Source organism: Triplophysa dalaica, chromosome 14 (genome assembly GCF_015846415.1).
Source record: "Triplophysa dalaica isolate WHDGS20190420 chromosome 14, ASM1584641v1, whole genome shotgun sequence".
NCBI lineage: Eukaryota > Metazoa > Chordata > Actinopteri > Cypriniformes > Nemacheilidae > Triplophysa > Triplophysa dalaica.
The window spans coordinates 19,112,009-19,124,257 of NC_079555.1; the positions used below are offsets into that span (position 1 = coordinate 19,112,009).

The 12,249-nt window shown below is 36.7% G+C and overlaps 1 protein-coding gene across 7 annotated transcripts in view; it reads right to left on the bottom strand.

Annotated features, from left to right (window-relative positions):
• Positions 1–347: 347 nt before the first annotated feature.
• Positions 348–12,249, bottom strand: part of ppfibp2a (PPFIA binding protein 2a) — a 29,831-nt gene continuing 17,929 nt past the window's right edge. For 5 of the 7 annotated variants that reach the window (XM_056766716.1, XM_056766712.1, XM_056766715.1 and 2 more), the window contains 16 exons: positions 12,033–12,094; positions 11,540–11,615; positions 11,233–11,327; positions 11,077–11,144; positions 10,511–10,553; positions 10,068–10,109; positions 9,768–9,885; positions 7,744–7,873; positions 7,551–7,670; positions 7,307–7,454; positions 7,056–7,167; positions 6,801–6,889; positions 6,593–6,715; positions 6,318–6,443; positions 3,757–3,945; positions 348–3,664 (listed from right to left, as the gene is read on the bottom strand). In XM_056766716.1, coding sequence (XP_056622694.1) covers positions 3,461–3,664; positions 3,757–3,945; positions 6,318–6,443; positions 6,593–6,715; positions 6,801–6,889; positions 7,056–7,167; positions 7,307–7,454; positions 7,551–7,670; positions 7,744–7,873; positions 9,768–9,885; positions 10,068–10,109; positions 10,511–10,553; positions 11,077–11,144; positions 11,233–11,327; positions 11,540–11,615; positions 12,033–12,094 — 1,745 coding nt within the window. In that variant the 3' untranslated portion in view covers positions 348–3,460. The remainder of the gene's footprint in view (positions 3,665–3,756; positions 3,946–6,317; positions 6,444–6,592; positions 6,716–6,800; positions 6,890–7,055; positions 7,168–7,306; positions 7,455–7,550; positions 7,671–7,743; positions 7,874–9,767; positions 9,886–10,067; positions 10,110–10,510; positions 10,554–11,076; positions 11,145–11,232; positions 11,328–11,539; positions 11,616–12,032; positions 12,095–12,249) is intronic. The other 2 variants (XM_056766717.1, XM_056766714.1) reach the window with 1 other exon arrangement.

The following is a 12,249-nucleotide window of genomic DNA, read 5'->3' on the forward strand; positions in this document are numbered from 1 at the left end:
GCTGATACATTTGCGCAGCGCCGCATTAAGTTGAACGCGTCTATTCATAAAGACGCTGATTAGCTTGTTCAGGTGTTTTATATCGGAGTTCGGGCTAAACTCGGAAGGAAAATGGATCACGCGGGCCAGAGTTGAGAACCACTGCTCTAGAATTTACCAAGTCTGCTGACTAGCTACACATTTACTAAAAGACGAACTTGTTTATGAAGTTTGTTAACTTATTAGGTCATTGAATGGGTAATGCTTGGAATAATATAATAGCCGTCATTCAATTTTATTTTATTTATATAGCGCTTTCCACAATGTACATTGTTCCAAAGCCGTTTAACAGGAGAAAATAAGAAAAACACAAAAACATAGCACAGTGCAAGATCATTCTAGTGAATAATATCTAATGAATGGTGGTTTATTGCATATTATGCATTAAGTGAAAGCTTGGCTGAAAAGATTAGTCTTTAATCTAGATTTAAATTTGGAGATTGTGTCTGACCCTCGAATAGTATCGGCAAGCCTATTCCAGAGTTTAGGTGCTACATATGAGAAAACTTTGCCCTCTTTGGTGGATTTAGTTATTCTAGGTGTTATCAAACATCTGGAGATTTGAGCGTGGTGGGTTGTAATGTGATTATTACAATTACTATTGCAAAACACAAAATATGAAATAATGTATAGCCTACTACAAATATACTGGGAATGGCCTAGAATCACTTGTGGTAATATTTTATATTTTCAGATCATTGATAGAGAATATCTCATTGTATTTATGTTAAATGTATGCTATCTCATAGAAAAAAGACATAGATTTTTTTATGTCAAAATAACTTCACAGCAAGGATTACAGTTTTTCTCAATTGCTTTGGCACATTTTTCGATTCTCTAAACTGTGAGTGCAAATGTCACAACTGTTTGCTGGAACTTTAGAACGTTATTGCATGTCTGCAAAATGAAGTTACTCACCCAAAATATTTCATTCATGCTTCAAAACCTAGTTATCTTAGTTAGGCAACCAAAATATAAAGTACTTTTGTCATCGTGTGAGCCACACTGGTCAAAATGTTTAGTTGTTTTTTCACCATGAGAGTCAACCATGGAAATGAAGGTATCATAAAAAAAAATTGAGAAGAGTCAATAGTAAATACGAAAAAAAGTAAATGAACATTTCGATTTATTCAGTACATTTAAGTTTGTATGTGTATTACATGTGAACTGAAATCTTGCTTGTCCAATTGCTGTACATTTCATACTTCTAACGGTATGTTACAACAAAAAAATTTTTTGTTACATTTTACATTTTAATTTATAATGTAATTTACATGCGTGTATACCAGTTTTTGATAAGTGAATGGATTGTTTTGAATATGATGGCGTACACGATGAAAAATGATTGAGAAGTTGTGAAGAGTTTGACAGTTGAAGTGAGAATTGAATCAACAAGCCATATGCAATTATTTGTTGTGCAAACTGCAGACGATTGTAGTTAATGTTTGCACACATGTGCCAAAGCATTTGCAATTTTTTTAAAATCAATAAGAAATTCCAATCTGATGTGAACAATAAGCTAATTGTTCAGAGATCTGATCTTATTGTTTTGGAAAATACAATTTTCATTTGAGAATTGAGCAAAAGCAATTGAGAAAAACTGTAATAATCCAATGTGGTCAAATGAGTTGGAGGACTTGTTGCATACTATGCTCACATAATTTTGTCGCTACACTGTTACTTTTATACACATTGTATTTGTCCTCATCATATTTGTACATACTATACACATGAACTCCACACTGCCTGTATACCTCATGACAATATTTTATCATTCAGATGTTATTTAATTTCTGTTTTGATTCAGATTTCAACAAGCGTATTTTCAAAAATATTGATGACTGTAGTTATTAGCTCGTTTACTGATTCAGTTGTTTGTCAATTTGAGCCCTTTGAGCAGTTTGAAAAGTACAAAGGCTTTCTATACCTTTACAACAATAATGTGCTGGGCCATTCGGAATCTGTGGACTTTTTGTTAATTCCGCTCTAAAATGTTGTGAAAATATGGAATTGCATAAAATAGTTTTAAATGTTTAGTTTCATACACAAAAACCTAACCCTGACCATCATTCAAAGCAAATTCTACAGAGAAGATTTGTTATTGATTGGTGCGACTGAATGAACTCTGAATACCAATTATCATGTATTTGTGTACACATGTATTTTTATTTAGTTTTATTATACAGAAAATATTCCTATGTGTTAATTGGGATTTTAATTCTGACACCTACACTTATAAGTATGCCTAATATACATTTATAATGTTCTAATTTTTTTCTACTTTACCTTGAATCAATAGTCATTGTACTCTTTTGTGATTTACATGATCATAACCATTACAACACTGTTTTAATGTATAGATTTAAATATATGTAATTTACTTGCAATAGGCCTACTTTGTTCCAAAATAAATACATATTATACAATAACAAGTTTTTATCTTTACAGAATTAAACTATAAAATGTACCACAACACATATTTTTCCAAAACAGCTAAAGAAAAGTATATGTATCCCGTGAGCCAGCAACTGATCTTTAACGATGAGGAACCTATATAATAACCTTTTCACTTTTTCCCCAGAGGGAGGCAGCATTTTACCACAAATGCAACCATGAATGAACGTTTTGTGTCTAGGAATCAGTGGAGCAACGATTCACACAAGATCTTGCTTGATGAAGCTGGTTGTTAACGCATGGAATATTTTGTAATTTTGGATGTCATACTGGATATTATATGTACATAAAGCTTGCCTTTTAATGGATTGTTTAATTTGGCATGAACTTTTTTGCTATAATGTTTCCAAAAGCAATGAAGGAGAACAAAATATGGAGAAAGAAACTATTTCCCAAATACTTCTCTAGAGGGTATAAATTGCTTATTAAGTAAGTTGCATTTTCGGCATTGCACATTTTCAAAGATACTACAGCCTTTTTAAATATGACTGCGGTTGGAAAGACGTGACGAGAGCCGTCAGGCGGGGCCGGTGGCGTGATTGATAGTTTGAATCAGCTGTGCCCACACCGGTCCCGGATATCTCATGGTGGAGATTGGGAGCATAAGAGGACGATGGACGGGACTGTTGTAGAGGACCGGACCGGGCCCGGACATGATTTATGTTCTTGTGACCGGCGGTCGACCGTGAGGTGGCTGCCGGCATTTTACTTCCGTGTTCTTGTTTGTTTATTTTATTAAAACTTTATTTAAATGTCTGCCGGTTCCCGTCTCCTTACTTCCCTACTTTGAATCTATTTACAATGACTCAATATTTTCTTTAGGTTTTTAGATTCTCATGGTATGCTGGTGAAATAATTTATTTTTATACCAATCCATGTCATTAATACTGTGGTTCCAGAAGCAGTACTGTCATTAATTGATCTTGGAGCTGCAGGATTTGATTTCCTGAGGACAGGAGGCAGTGAGTCAACTTGAAGACCCAGCCTGCTCCAGTCTGTTTAAGTCACTATCTAAGACAGGGCTGTTGCCTCTGAAGCTGGCAAAGAGTCGCTTTGGTGACCCACTTAGAATCTGAGGGGTCCTTGTTTCCATGGGACAGATGTAATCTGCTGATTCTTCTGTCCTGAGCTTTCTTAGTTGTCTGAAGTGGGTAAAGCCTAGCTTCTTTGGCTATGACAGAGAAATCACAGGAACACTGTTACTGCTGTGAGGGGGAAATAGCTTGTTTTTTGATATGTTGCATGGAATAAAAAATATCATACCCTGACTTTGGCGGTGGTGGTAAGTGGTGCATGCCTGCTGGCATTGTCAAATTCCCGTTTCTCTTGCTGTGCCTGAGATCCAACAAGTGTGCTGAAGTTGGTGGCGAGGTGCCGTCTGAGGAGGGTCTTCTGAGGGGGAATGTTGAGGAGCATGGCCAACGTTTCAAGGTTAAAGCGAGGCTCCAGAATCTGATGAACAAAAATATACAAGCACATATTTGCAATTTTTGAAACAACAATTTATTTTGCTAGTTTAGTGTATTACGGTAGGGGGAGTCTTGAAATTTAAAGGAATCATTTCATGAAAAACAGACTTTTTCCATGTTTAAATGCTAAAATCGGGTCTCTTGTGCATCTGCTAACTCAGAAAACGTGAAAAAAGACAAATCATTAACTTTTTTTATATGAGTCTATCTCTGCAAGCTTTTGAGAAAACGAGCGCTTAAGAAATCGCGCTCTTACTGACGTAAGTGGCCGTTCTTATTATAATATTTCCCCCCCTTGTTCTGAATGTGTCCACCCATTGCGCCACCGCCATTGTTGTTTTCACATGAGTTAAGTTCCAACACCATGGCAAAAGTAGCAAAGCTTACGAACTGTTGTGTTGTTGGCTGCACAGAACAATGTTCCCAGACTCACGGGAGACAGAGAGCAATGGATTTATTTAGTTTTCAATGGAAATCATCCACACTGAGCGAGGCAAAGCTAAAAATAAAGACATTGTAAGTACCGGTATTTTTTAAGTAAAACCCCAGAGAACTGCAGTAACTTAAAAGTAGCTCTCTTGCATTTAAAGAGACACACACACACCAAAACGGCGCGTTTCTCTTTTCACATGCAAAAGTGGGCATGTAGCGCATGGTATATTAAAAGATCTGTGGTGTTTTTTTAGCTAAAACTTCACAAACACACTCTGGGGACACCAGAGACTTATTTCACATCTAGTGAAACCATTCGAACAACCTCTCCTTTAAGGACCACTTATGGACAAGATATGACTTTCTAAATTCAGTAATTCAGAAAAACTCAAGCAGACAACAGCATTCTTAATGTAGCTTATAGTATTTTACAGGTACTGCCATATTTTAAAATTCAGGACCCACCTAGACAAGTTCAATCTACCCACCAAAATATTTTCAAATGGAAATATACACATGCATTTATAGAGAATAATTAGTTTGTGCCTTGTTTGAATGAACAAAATTGAATTACAATACCAAAATATTGACATACAACTTCCGTGTATCTTGTTTTTGTTTATTAAAAGTATGGCTTGCCATGCCTGTGGCAGTTCATGACAAATATTTTGTGTAAATCTAACCAAACCATTTCCATTGTTATTCATAAAATGGACCAAACAATTTTTTTGTCACTGCCACAGTATCACTGCGTGACCCACAAGTGGGTCCGGACCTGCAGTTGTTCTCAACTTTTATTTATTTATAAAGCGCTTTTTACACTATTGATGCCAACTATGGAAGTAAAATTATGCTGTTTCGTAAGTCATTTTCAGGTTGTTACATATGAAAATTGTGTGATGGTGAAGCTGGTGATGTTATAATCATGATTTTACTCCTGACCAACAGTTTGGGTCTGTTTGTTGTTTGGTTTGGTAGAATAACTATGCTATTGGTCTAATTCAGGGTGAACAGATAATCTGCATCGTGCATTTTTCCAGCTATTTTTTGTCTGAATACCTAGACATTTTGATATACTTTATAAAGAGTGTTTTGAAAAAAAAAGAAAGAGCTTGCCGCAAAAGTAAGTGTGTGTTACTTGCTGCGTCCGAAATCTCATAGAATAAAAAAAAAATTCTACATGTACATTTTTATACATTAGGCAGACGCTTTTATCCAAAGCCACTTACATTGCATTATACTATACATTTGTTTCTAGGTATGTCCAATCTCTGGGATCGAACCCATGAGCTTCTACCGCCATGGTGTTACCACTGAGCCGCAAGAAAGCTTACTGTAACAGTTCATACTGAATTTGAATAAGTACCTCTCTATCGACCGTTAAAACAGTATGTTCTATATAGTATGAATGGGGTAGAATGAATACATTCGGGACATACTGCGTCCGCCATGTTTTATGGTCATGTGACCCGTAATCTCTTTGACCAATTACGTATTAACAACCTGTACCTGGCGTCGGTACAAACATAATTTATTCACAAGAAATTAATTACTCTGTACTAACATTTAAAAACAGACACCCACTTTTACATTTCCTCAATTTTTATTTAAATCACTATTTTTTTTGATTAGGCCATCCGGGTATTTCTCGTCTACTGTTTTTTGCATACTGACGTTTCAGACATACTATTCATGGCTCATTCTCATTTTTGCCTACTATATAGTATGGAAGTGGGCAATTTCGGATGTAGCGATTGTGTTCATGGTTGTGACAATAATTGTATAGTATAGTTGGACTGGGGAGGACCAATGAACACTGTATCACTGTATATCTACACTTTACCATAAATTCTCTCCGGTTTTGTCTCACATTAGCTACATTACCAGAAATACTTAAATGTGGAATGAAAGTCAACGACTTACAACCAGGCCTCCATGAACTCCACTGCCTCTCAGATTTGGAGCATATTCGGCCAAATCCACTGATCTCAACCACTCCATCACACGGTGATTAGACCACTGAACCACCTCAGAGGGAGAAGTCTTATTCTGTATGGTAAAAATGCAAAAACTGTTTAAATCAGTTTAAAACAATGTGTCATCTAATTGTCTAATGAATTGCCAATTCTCCATGTATGTATTTTTTCCTATAAGTAGTGTTCTCAATTTGTAAAGCTTTGCATGAGCCCTTGTATGACCTCGTCCCCTGGTCTCCGTCTCAAGCAGTGTGGGTTGAACTTGTTGGCATGAAGAACATGGATTGCACATTTAATGCTCAAATGATGGAGTTGGCTGGTGACTTTCAGGAACAGTAGATCATTCTGAAAGAGAAAAAAAGCATTTACAGTGCATCATAAATGTGCAGAGATGTTATTTTTTACATTCCGGTCGTTCATTTACTCTTACCACCGTCAAATACTGTAGCATTCGTCCATCAACCCTGCTCTCATAGAACTGATCTTTGTATTGGGGTAAGCCAATGTCATCAAGCCAGCCTTCAAATGCAAAGTGCAAATATAAAACCAAGCAAATAATATTGCAGATTTTAATATATTATATTATTATAAAGAAAGGGTGACATGCATTATTCTCATAGAACACGTAAGGCCTGTCTAAGATCATTCTCCATGTTAAATGTTATTAATTGGTGACAATACGTACGTGTAACCCAGATGTGATTAAGTTCAGAAGATTTTTCCATTGACTTGTTATTAAAGGCTCTGAGTGCCAATTGCAGCTTCTTTCTGTGCAGAGGATGTTTAATACAAATCTCCTGCAGGAGACACTTTCGTAAATAAAAGACAAACTACTCATGCAACTGCTTTTTTAACTTTAATCTTCATTTTAAACTTTACAATGAAATAACTAAATATTGATAATACAATACTTTTCTGAAAATAATAAATGTAGACCTTCTCAAGCTCCTGTGGAGTGGCAGATAGTAAGGTTTGACCGCTCTCCACCCATTGACGGGCCAAATTAACATACTGCCCGAAACCGCTGTCCTCCAGCCAGCTACACACCTGCTCTGTGTTCCACTTACAGAATGGCATGTGCAGACTGATGAAAACATAAAAACACAAACATCAATATATTTTGTAAAAGGTATATCAGGAACCGTTACTTGACAGTTAGTTGCTTGGATGGAACATTTACCAAGCTGAGTGTCCTGAATCAGGGTTCCGTGTTAACCGGGGTCCCGCTGTGGCCCTGAACCCTCCTCTCCTGAACTCGATGGGCTCCAGGTCATCTGACAGCACACCTGTTCTCTTGGTCCTCAACACAAACATGCATAATTCTTAGATACACGCTCTATCTTTTACAAACACACGATCACAAACATACTCACTTTCCCCAAAGTTTGAGTATACTGGTGTTTTTAACATTTTCCTGTAACACAGGTGATTGCTGACCAGAATCTGCTCCAGACGACAGTGAGGATAGGTCAGATGCTGTATCCTTCATTTTCTCTGTGTTTTCTGTGGATTAAAAGTTAGACATCTCACATTCCTAATCCTCATAAACTCAATTTCATGGTAATTTGTCACTACTTTCTTCTTGGGGTGGGGTTTCATTGATTTTTTTTCACATAATGTTTTTGTAAGATTCACACTATCATATGTATGATAGCTACAAATTCCAAGACATCAAGCTGTAAAATTTCATCAAATCAAATCCAATAAAATCAAAACAAAATCAAACCAAGCAAAGCCACTTTGGGTTATGAGAGTGTGATGAAGTCAAATAAGGACTGGCCATGGAGCAACATGCAATTAATCTATCATCGTACATTTATATTGTTCTGGGGGGGGATTTTAGCTTAATTAACACTGTCTGGATAAGACCAGTGTCAAGCAAGTTCATTTAAATGTAAGCTCAATTTAGACTCATCCCTTCATTTGTGATAACAAAGAAAAAACACAATTACACGAAATACGTTTAAAATAGTATCTTTGAGCAGTAGAGCTGGAAATTGAAAGATAGGCAATTCCAATTTCATTGATGATGTTTTGTAGGGCGGGGTCACGGTGGCTTAGTGGTTAGCACGTTCGCCTCACACCTCCAGGGTTGGGGGTTCGATTCCCGCTTCCGACTTGTGTGTGTGGAGTTTGCATGTTCTCCCCGTGCCTCGGGGGTTTCCTCCGGGTACTCCGGTTTCCTCCCCTGGTCCAAAGACATGCATGGTAGGTTGATTGGCATCTCTGGAAAAATTGTCCGTAGGGTGTGAGTGTGTGAGTGTGTGAGTGAATGAGTGAGTGTGTGTGCCCTGCGATGGGTTGGCACTCCATCCAGGGTGTATCCTGCCTTGATGCCCGATGACTCCTGAGATAGGCGCAGGCTCCCCGTGACCCGAGGTAGTTCGGATAAGCGGTAGAAAATGGAATGGAATGGAATGTTTTGTAGGGCTTTGTGAAAACTAGTGACTTGGTATAAACGCTTGTTGTATTATAGCCTCCTTATGAAAAATCGCTTTATTGTTTCCTAATTTCTTTGTACAGTACTGAAGTCACTTTGGATAAAAGCGTCTACTAAATGCTTGTTACTCATGTAAATGTTGTGGAAATCAATTGAAAACAGCGGCACTCTTTACACAGAGACCAATGGAGCAGGGTTCCATAGATTAGTCTCCAGTCGACAGTCCCTGACTGAATGGCTCCGTCAAGCCACATCTGGCAGTGGTTTTGTCTCCCTTCAGTCATGCTTCAGTTCCAGAGATTGCCAAACAGGTGGGGTCCATATGAAGGCTGTTTGCCCCTCCTGAAGGCCCTTTCATTAGAGCCCATCAAAGGATCAGGGAGATGGAGAGTGTTTTTAAGGAATGGTAGAAGTGGTTTTTCCCTAGAGCATGGGTGGAGGATCGACTGGAAATATACATTCAAGCGATTGACCAAGAATAGAGGGCAGATATCTTAAACCTTCTGATCTTGTGCAAAAATTTTCCCAGAGAGCCATGACCAAGAGACAACACACTAAAAGAAGCGATACTACATATGCATAGGTCATGTCAAGGCTCACTATTTGTGCATTGACTTTACATAATGAGAACAAAAAATTACAGCAAGAAGTAAAACAACTGAAGACATTTTTTCTATACCATTTTGCAATACTGCAAAATTGGAACGAATGCAATAGGCTCTAAATTTAATAAACCAAAGACCAAACAACCCAGACAGACAGGGCTTATATACTCCTAAAAATGTGTATGATTTTGTTCCTGTCTACATGGAAAGTTTTGGGCTTGCAAGGATGCCCATACTTTATTCTACAAGTTAAAATCTGTTCTCTTACACACACTATAGGACATAAAATATTATAACTAGGTTTAAAAACATAAACTGCAGATTCGAAACAGGACATAAAAGAGTTTCATACTAAGGCTGACATCCTCTGGAGAACTCTGGTCTGATGTTCCACTCGCCTCACTCTCTCTTTTCTGCGAGAGTGTCTGTATCGCTGGTGGTGTTTGTTGTCTGTTATCAGCTGGATGAATCTTTAAAAGTGGGGAAAAATGTAATCATAAGTTTACAATTTCGCACTACAATTATCAACAGGGCCATGACATGAGCTGTGTAAACATCTTTAGTTTAAGGTTAACAGAAGACTAGAATGAATTAAAAAAGATAAATGTGTAGATGAAAGAGTGAGCACTGGTTAAATTGATAATCAGTGTACCTCCTCTGACAGGACGGGCCCTACCAGTTTGCCTTCTAGAGCCTATAGTAACACAACAAATGTTTGCAAAATGAGATTTAGCCAGCTATTAGTCTGGATTTTAATCTGGCCGTTGGTAAATCAGTATATGCAGGTCAAATTTTAAAAATCAAATTTAATTTTTATAGTATAGTCTTCAGTAAGATCATATCACATTGACGACAATGAGCATTGGACAGCAGGTAGTAGATGCTTGGGTTTTATTAAAGCACATTACGATGCAATGTCTGGGTTGTTGCACTCAGCACCCCCCAAAAAATTTTTTGCACCAACTACATGATCTACCTTCGGGGTTGGATACACTGGATTGTAAGGTTTATTAATTGTAACGTGAATTTGCACCTATATGTCACAGCACATTTATATCAAACTTGTCAAAGTGATTTGAGGTGATTCGGCCAAACCTTTTGTTCTGAGCTGGCTTTCAAGTCTTGCATGCTGATGGATCTATAGAAAAAAACAATTTATTTTAATTTTATTAATTTATGTGGGACTTTTATTTTTAATTTTTCAATTTTAAAGTTGCATAAATTATCTTAAATTAAGTGTAACAAGTTCAAACAGAGAAGAAAACTACATTACATGGAATTATTGAAAAATAAGGTCATCCTAATAAAAGGAATCTTAACGGAATTTACAGAACCCTAAGATTATCTAATGTCAGCAGTCAAAGAACCAAAACTCCAATGATGAATAAATGGAGAAAAAAACTTTGTGTTAACAAACTCAACTGGGAGGACCTGCACTTAAAAAATTGGTAGCACAATTTTCTGTAAAGACTACTAATGCTAACTTATTTTTTCTGTTGCATCCGCTTTAGGTTCTATGTTAATACAACTTAATCTGTTTTGTTTTAACCTGTGCAAAATCAGGCAACAGAGGAAGGTTTAAGCAGGAACGACAATAAAGGCATAATGGAACTATAATGGAACGATAATTATAAAATAAATAATAAATATATACTATTTACCTTGAGTTTGCATCCTTTTGTGAAGAATCTGAAGTGACCAGTAAAGGAGATGAGCTACTGAAGCTCAACTTTGACAAAAGAGAAAGCACATATAAGGAACCGAACATCACTGAAAAGCAGAAGTTTACATTTAAAGATGAACAATAACTCACAAACCTCAGTGTGAGCCTTGTGTGTTAAAGATTTCGTGTTTATACTTCCATTCTGTTCGTCTTCCTCACTGCTGATGGGAACAGATTTGTCTCCAGATGCTGTAAATATGATATCAATTCCATATTATTTATGATTTTAAACAACAACAACTACTACTACTACTAAAAACAACATCATAGAAATAAAAGCAAAAGCAGATTAGCACCGCAGAGTTTTAAAGGTTTAAACAGATTAATAAAAAGACTGTTGAATCAAACTGTCTTAAAAAAATGTTTTAAGACAGTTTTAAGACAGTAAAAACAAGATTTACCTTGAACTAATGTCATGATATCACTGATCTGTCTGCACTGGGTGAGGAGTAGAGTAAGCTCTACTATTCGCCGGTCCTAAAAACATAATAACAATAATTCAAAATAATTCCCAATAAATGGCAACAATCAGCAGTGTCACATTAGCACATGAACTGAATATCATAGACATAGAAGGCAATGAATTATAGCCTAAATCTGAGATCTGGAGTACAGGAGAAACAGAGAAACCTCTTCTGGATTTTGTTTCACGGACATTCTACGTCCTCAAGTCCATAAACACAGTGAGAGGAACAAAAGCCCCAGTGTGCTCGAAATTGATTTCGGCTCACCCTGTGGATATTACCGGTTGGGAGGGAAGTGTGTTGACAATATGTTTAATTTTATTTTTAAATCTGCATGTGATTATAACAGCTACAATAATTGATTCATTAATATTTATGTTGTTCAACTTATGAAATTTAAAAAAAAATCCTTCTACAGTTTATACTGTACCTTTTCATTATTGGCTGCAATAAGTGACTCCATCCCAATTTTTATTCTCTGGAGCTCCTGATCTGTTGAAAAGAGAAATCAGAATGTCAAATGTAAAAAATAATATACCGTATACTGTACTTACAAACAATTTTGTGTTTATGTCCACTGGTTACTGCCTGGATTTATATTAGTCAACATTTAAAGGTCTACAACTCAAACTCAAACTCAACTGAAC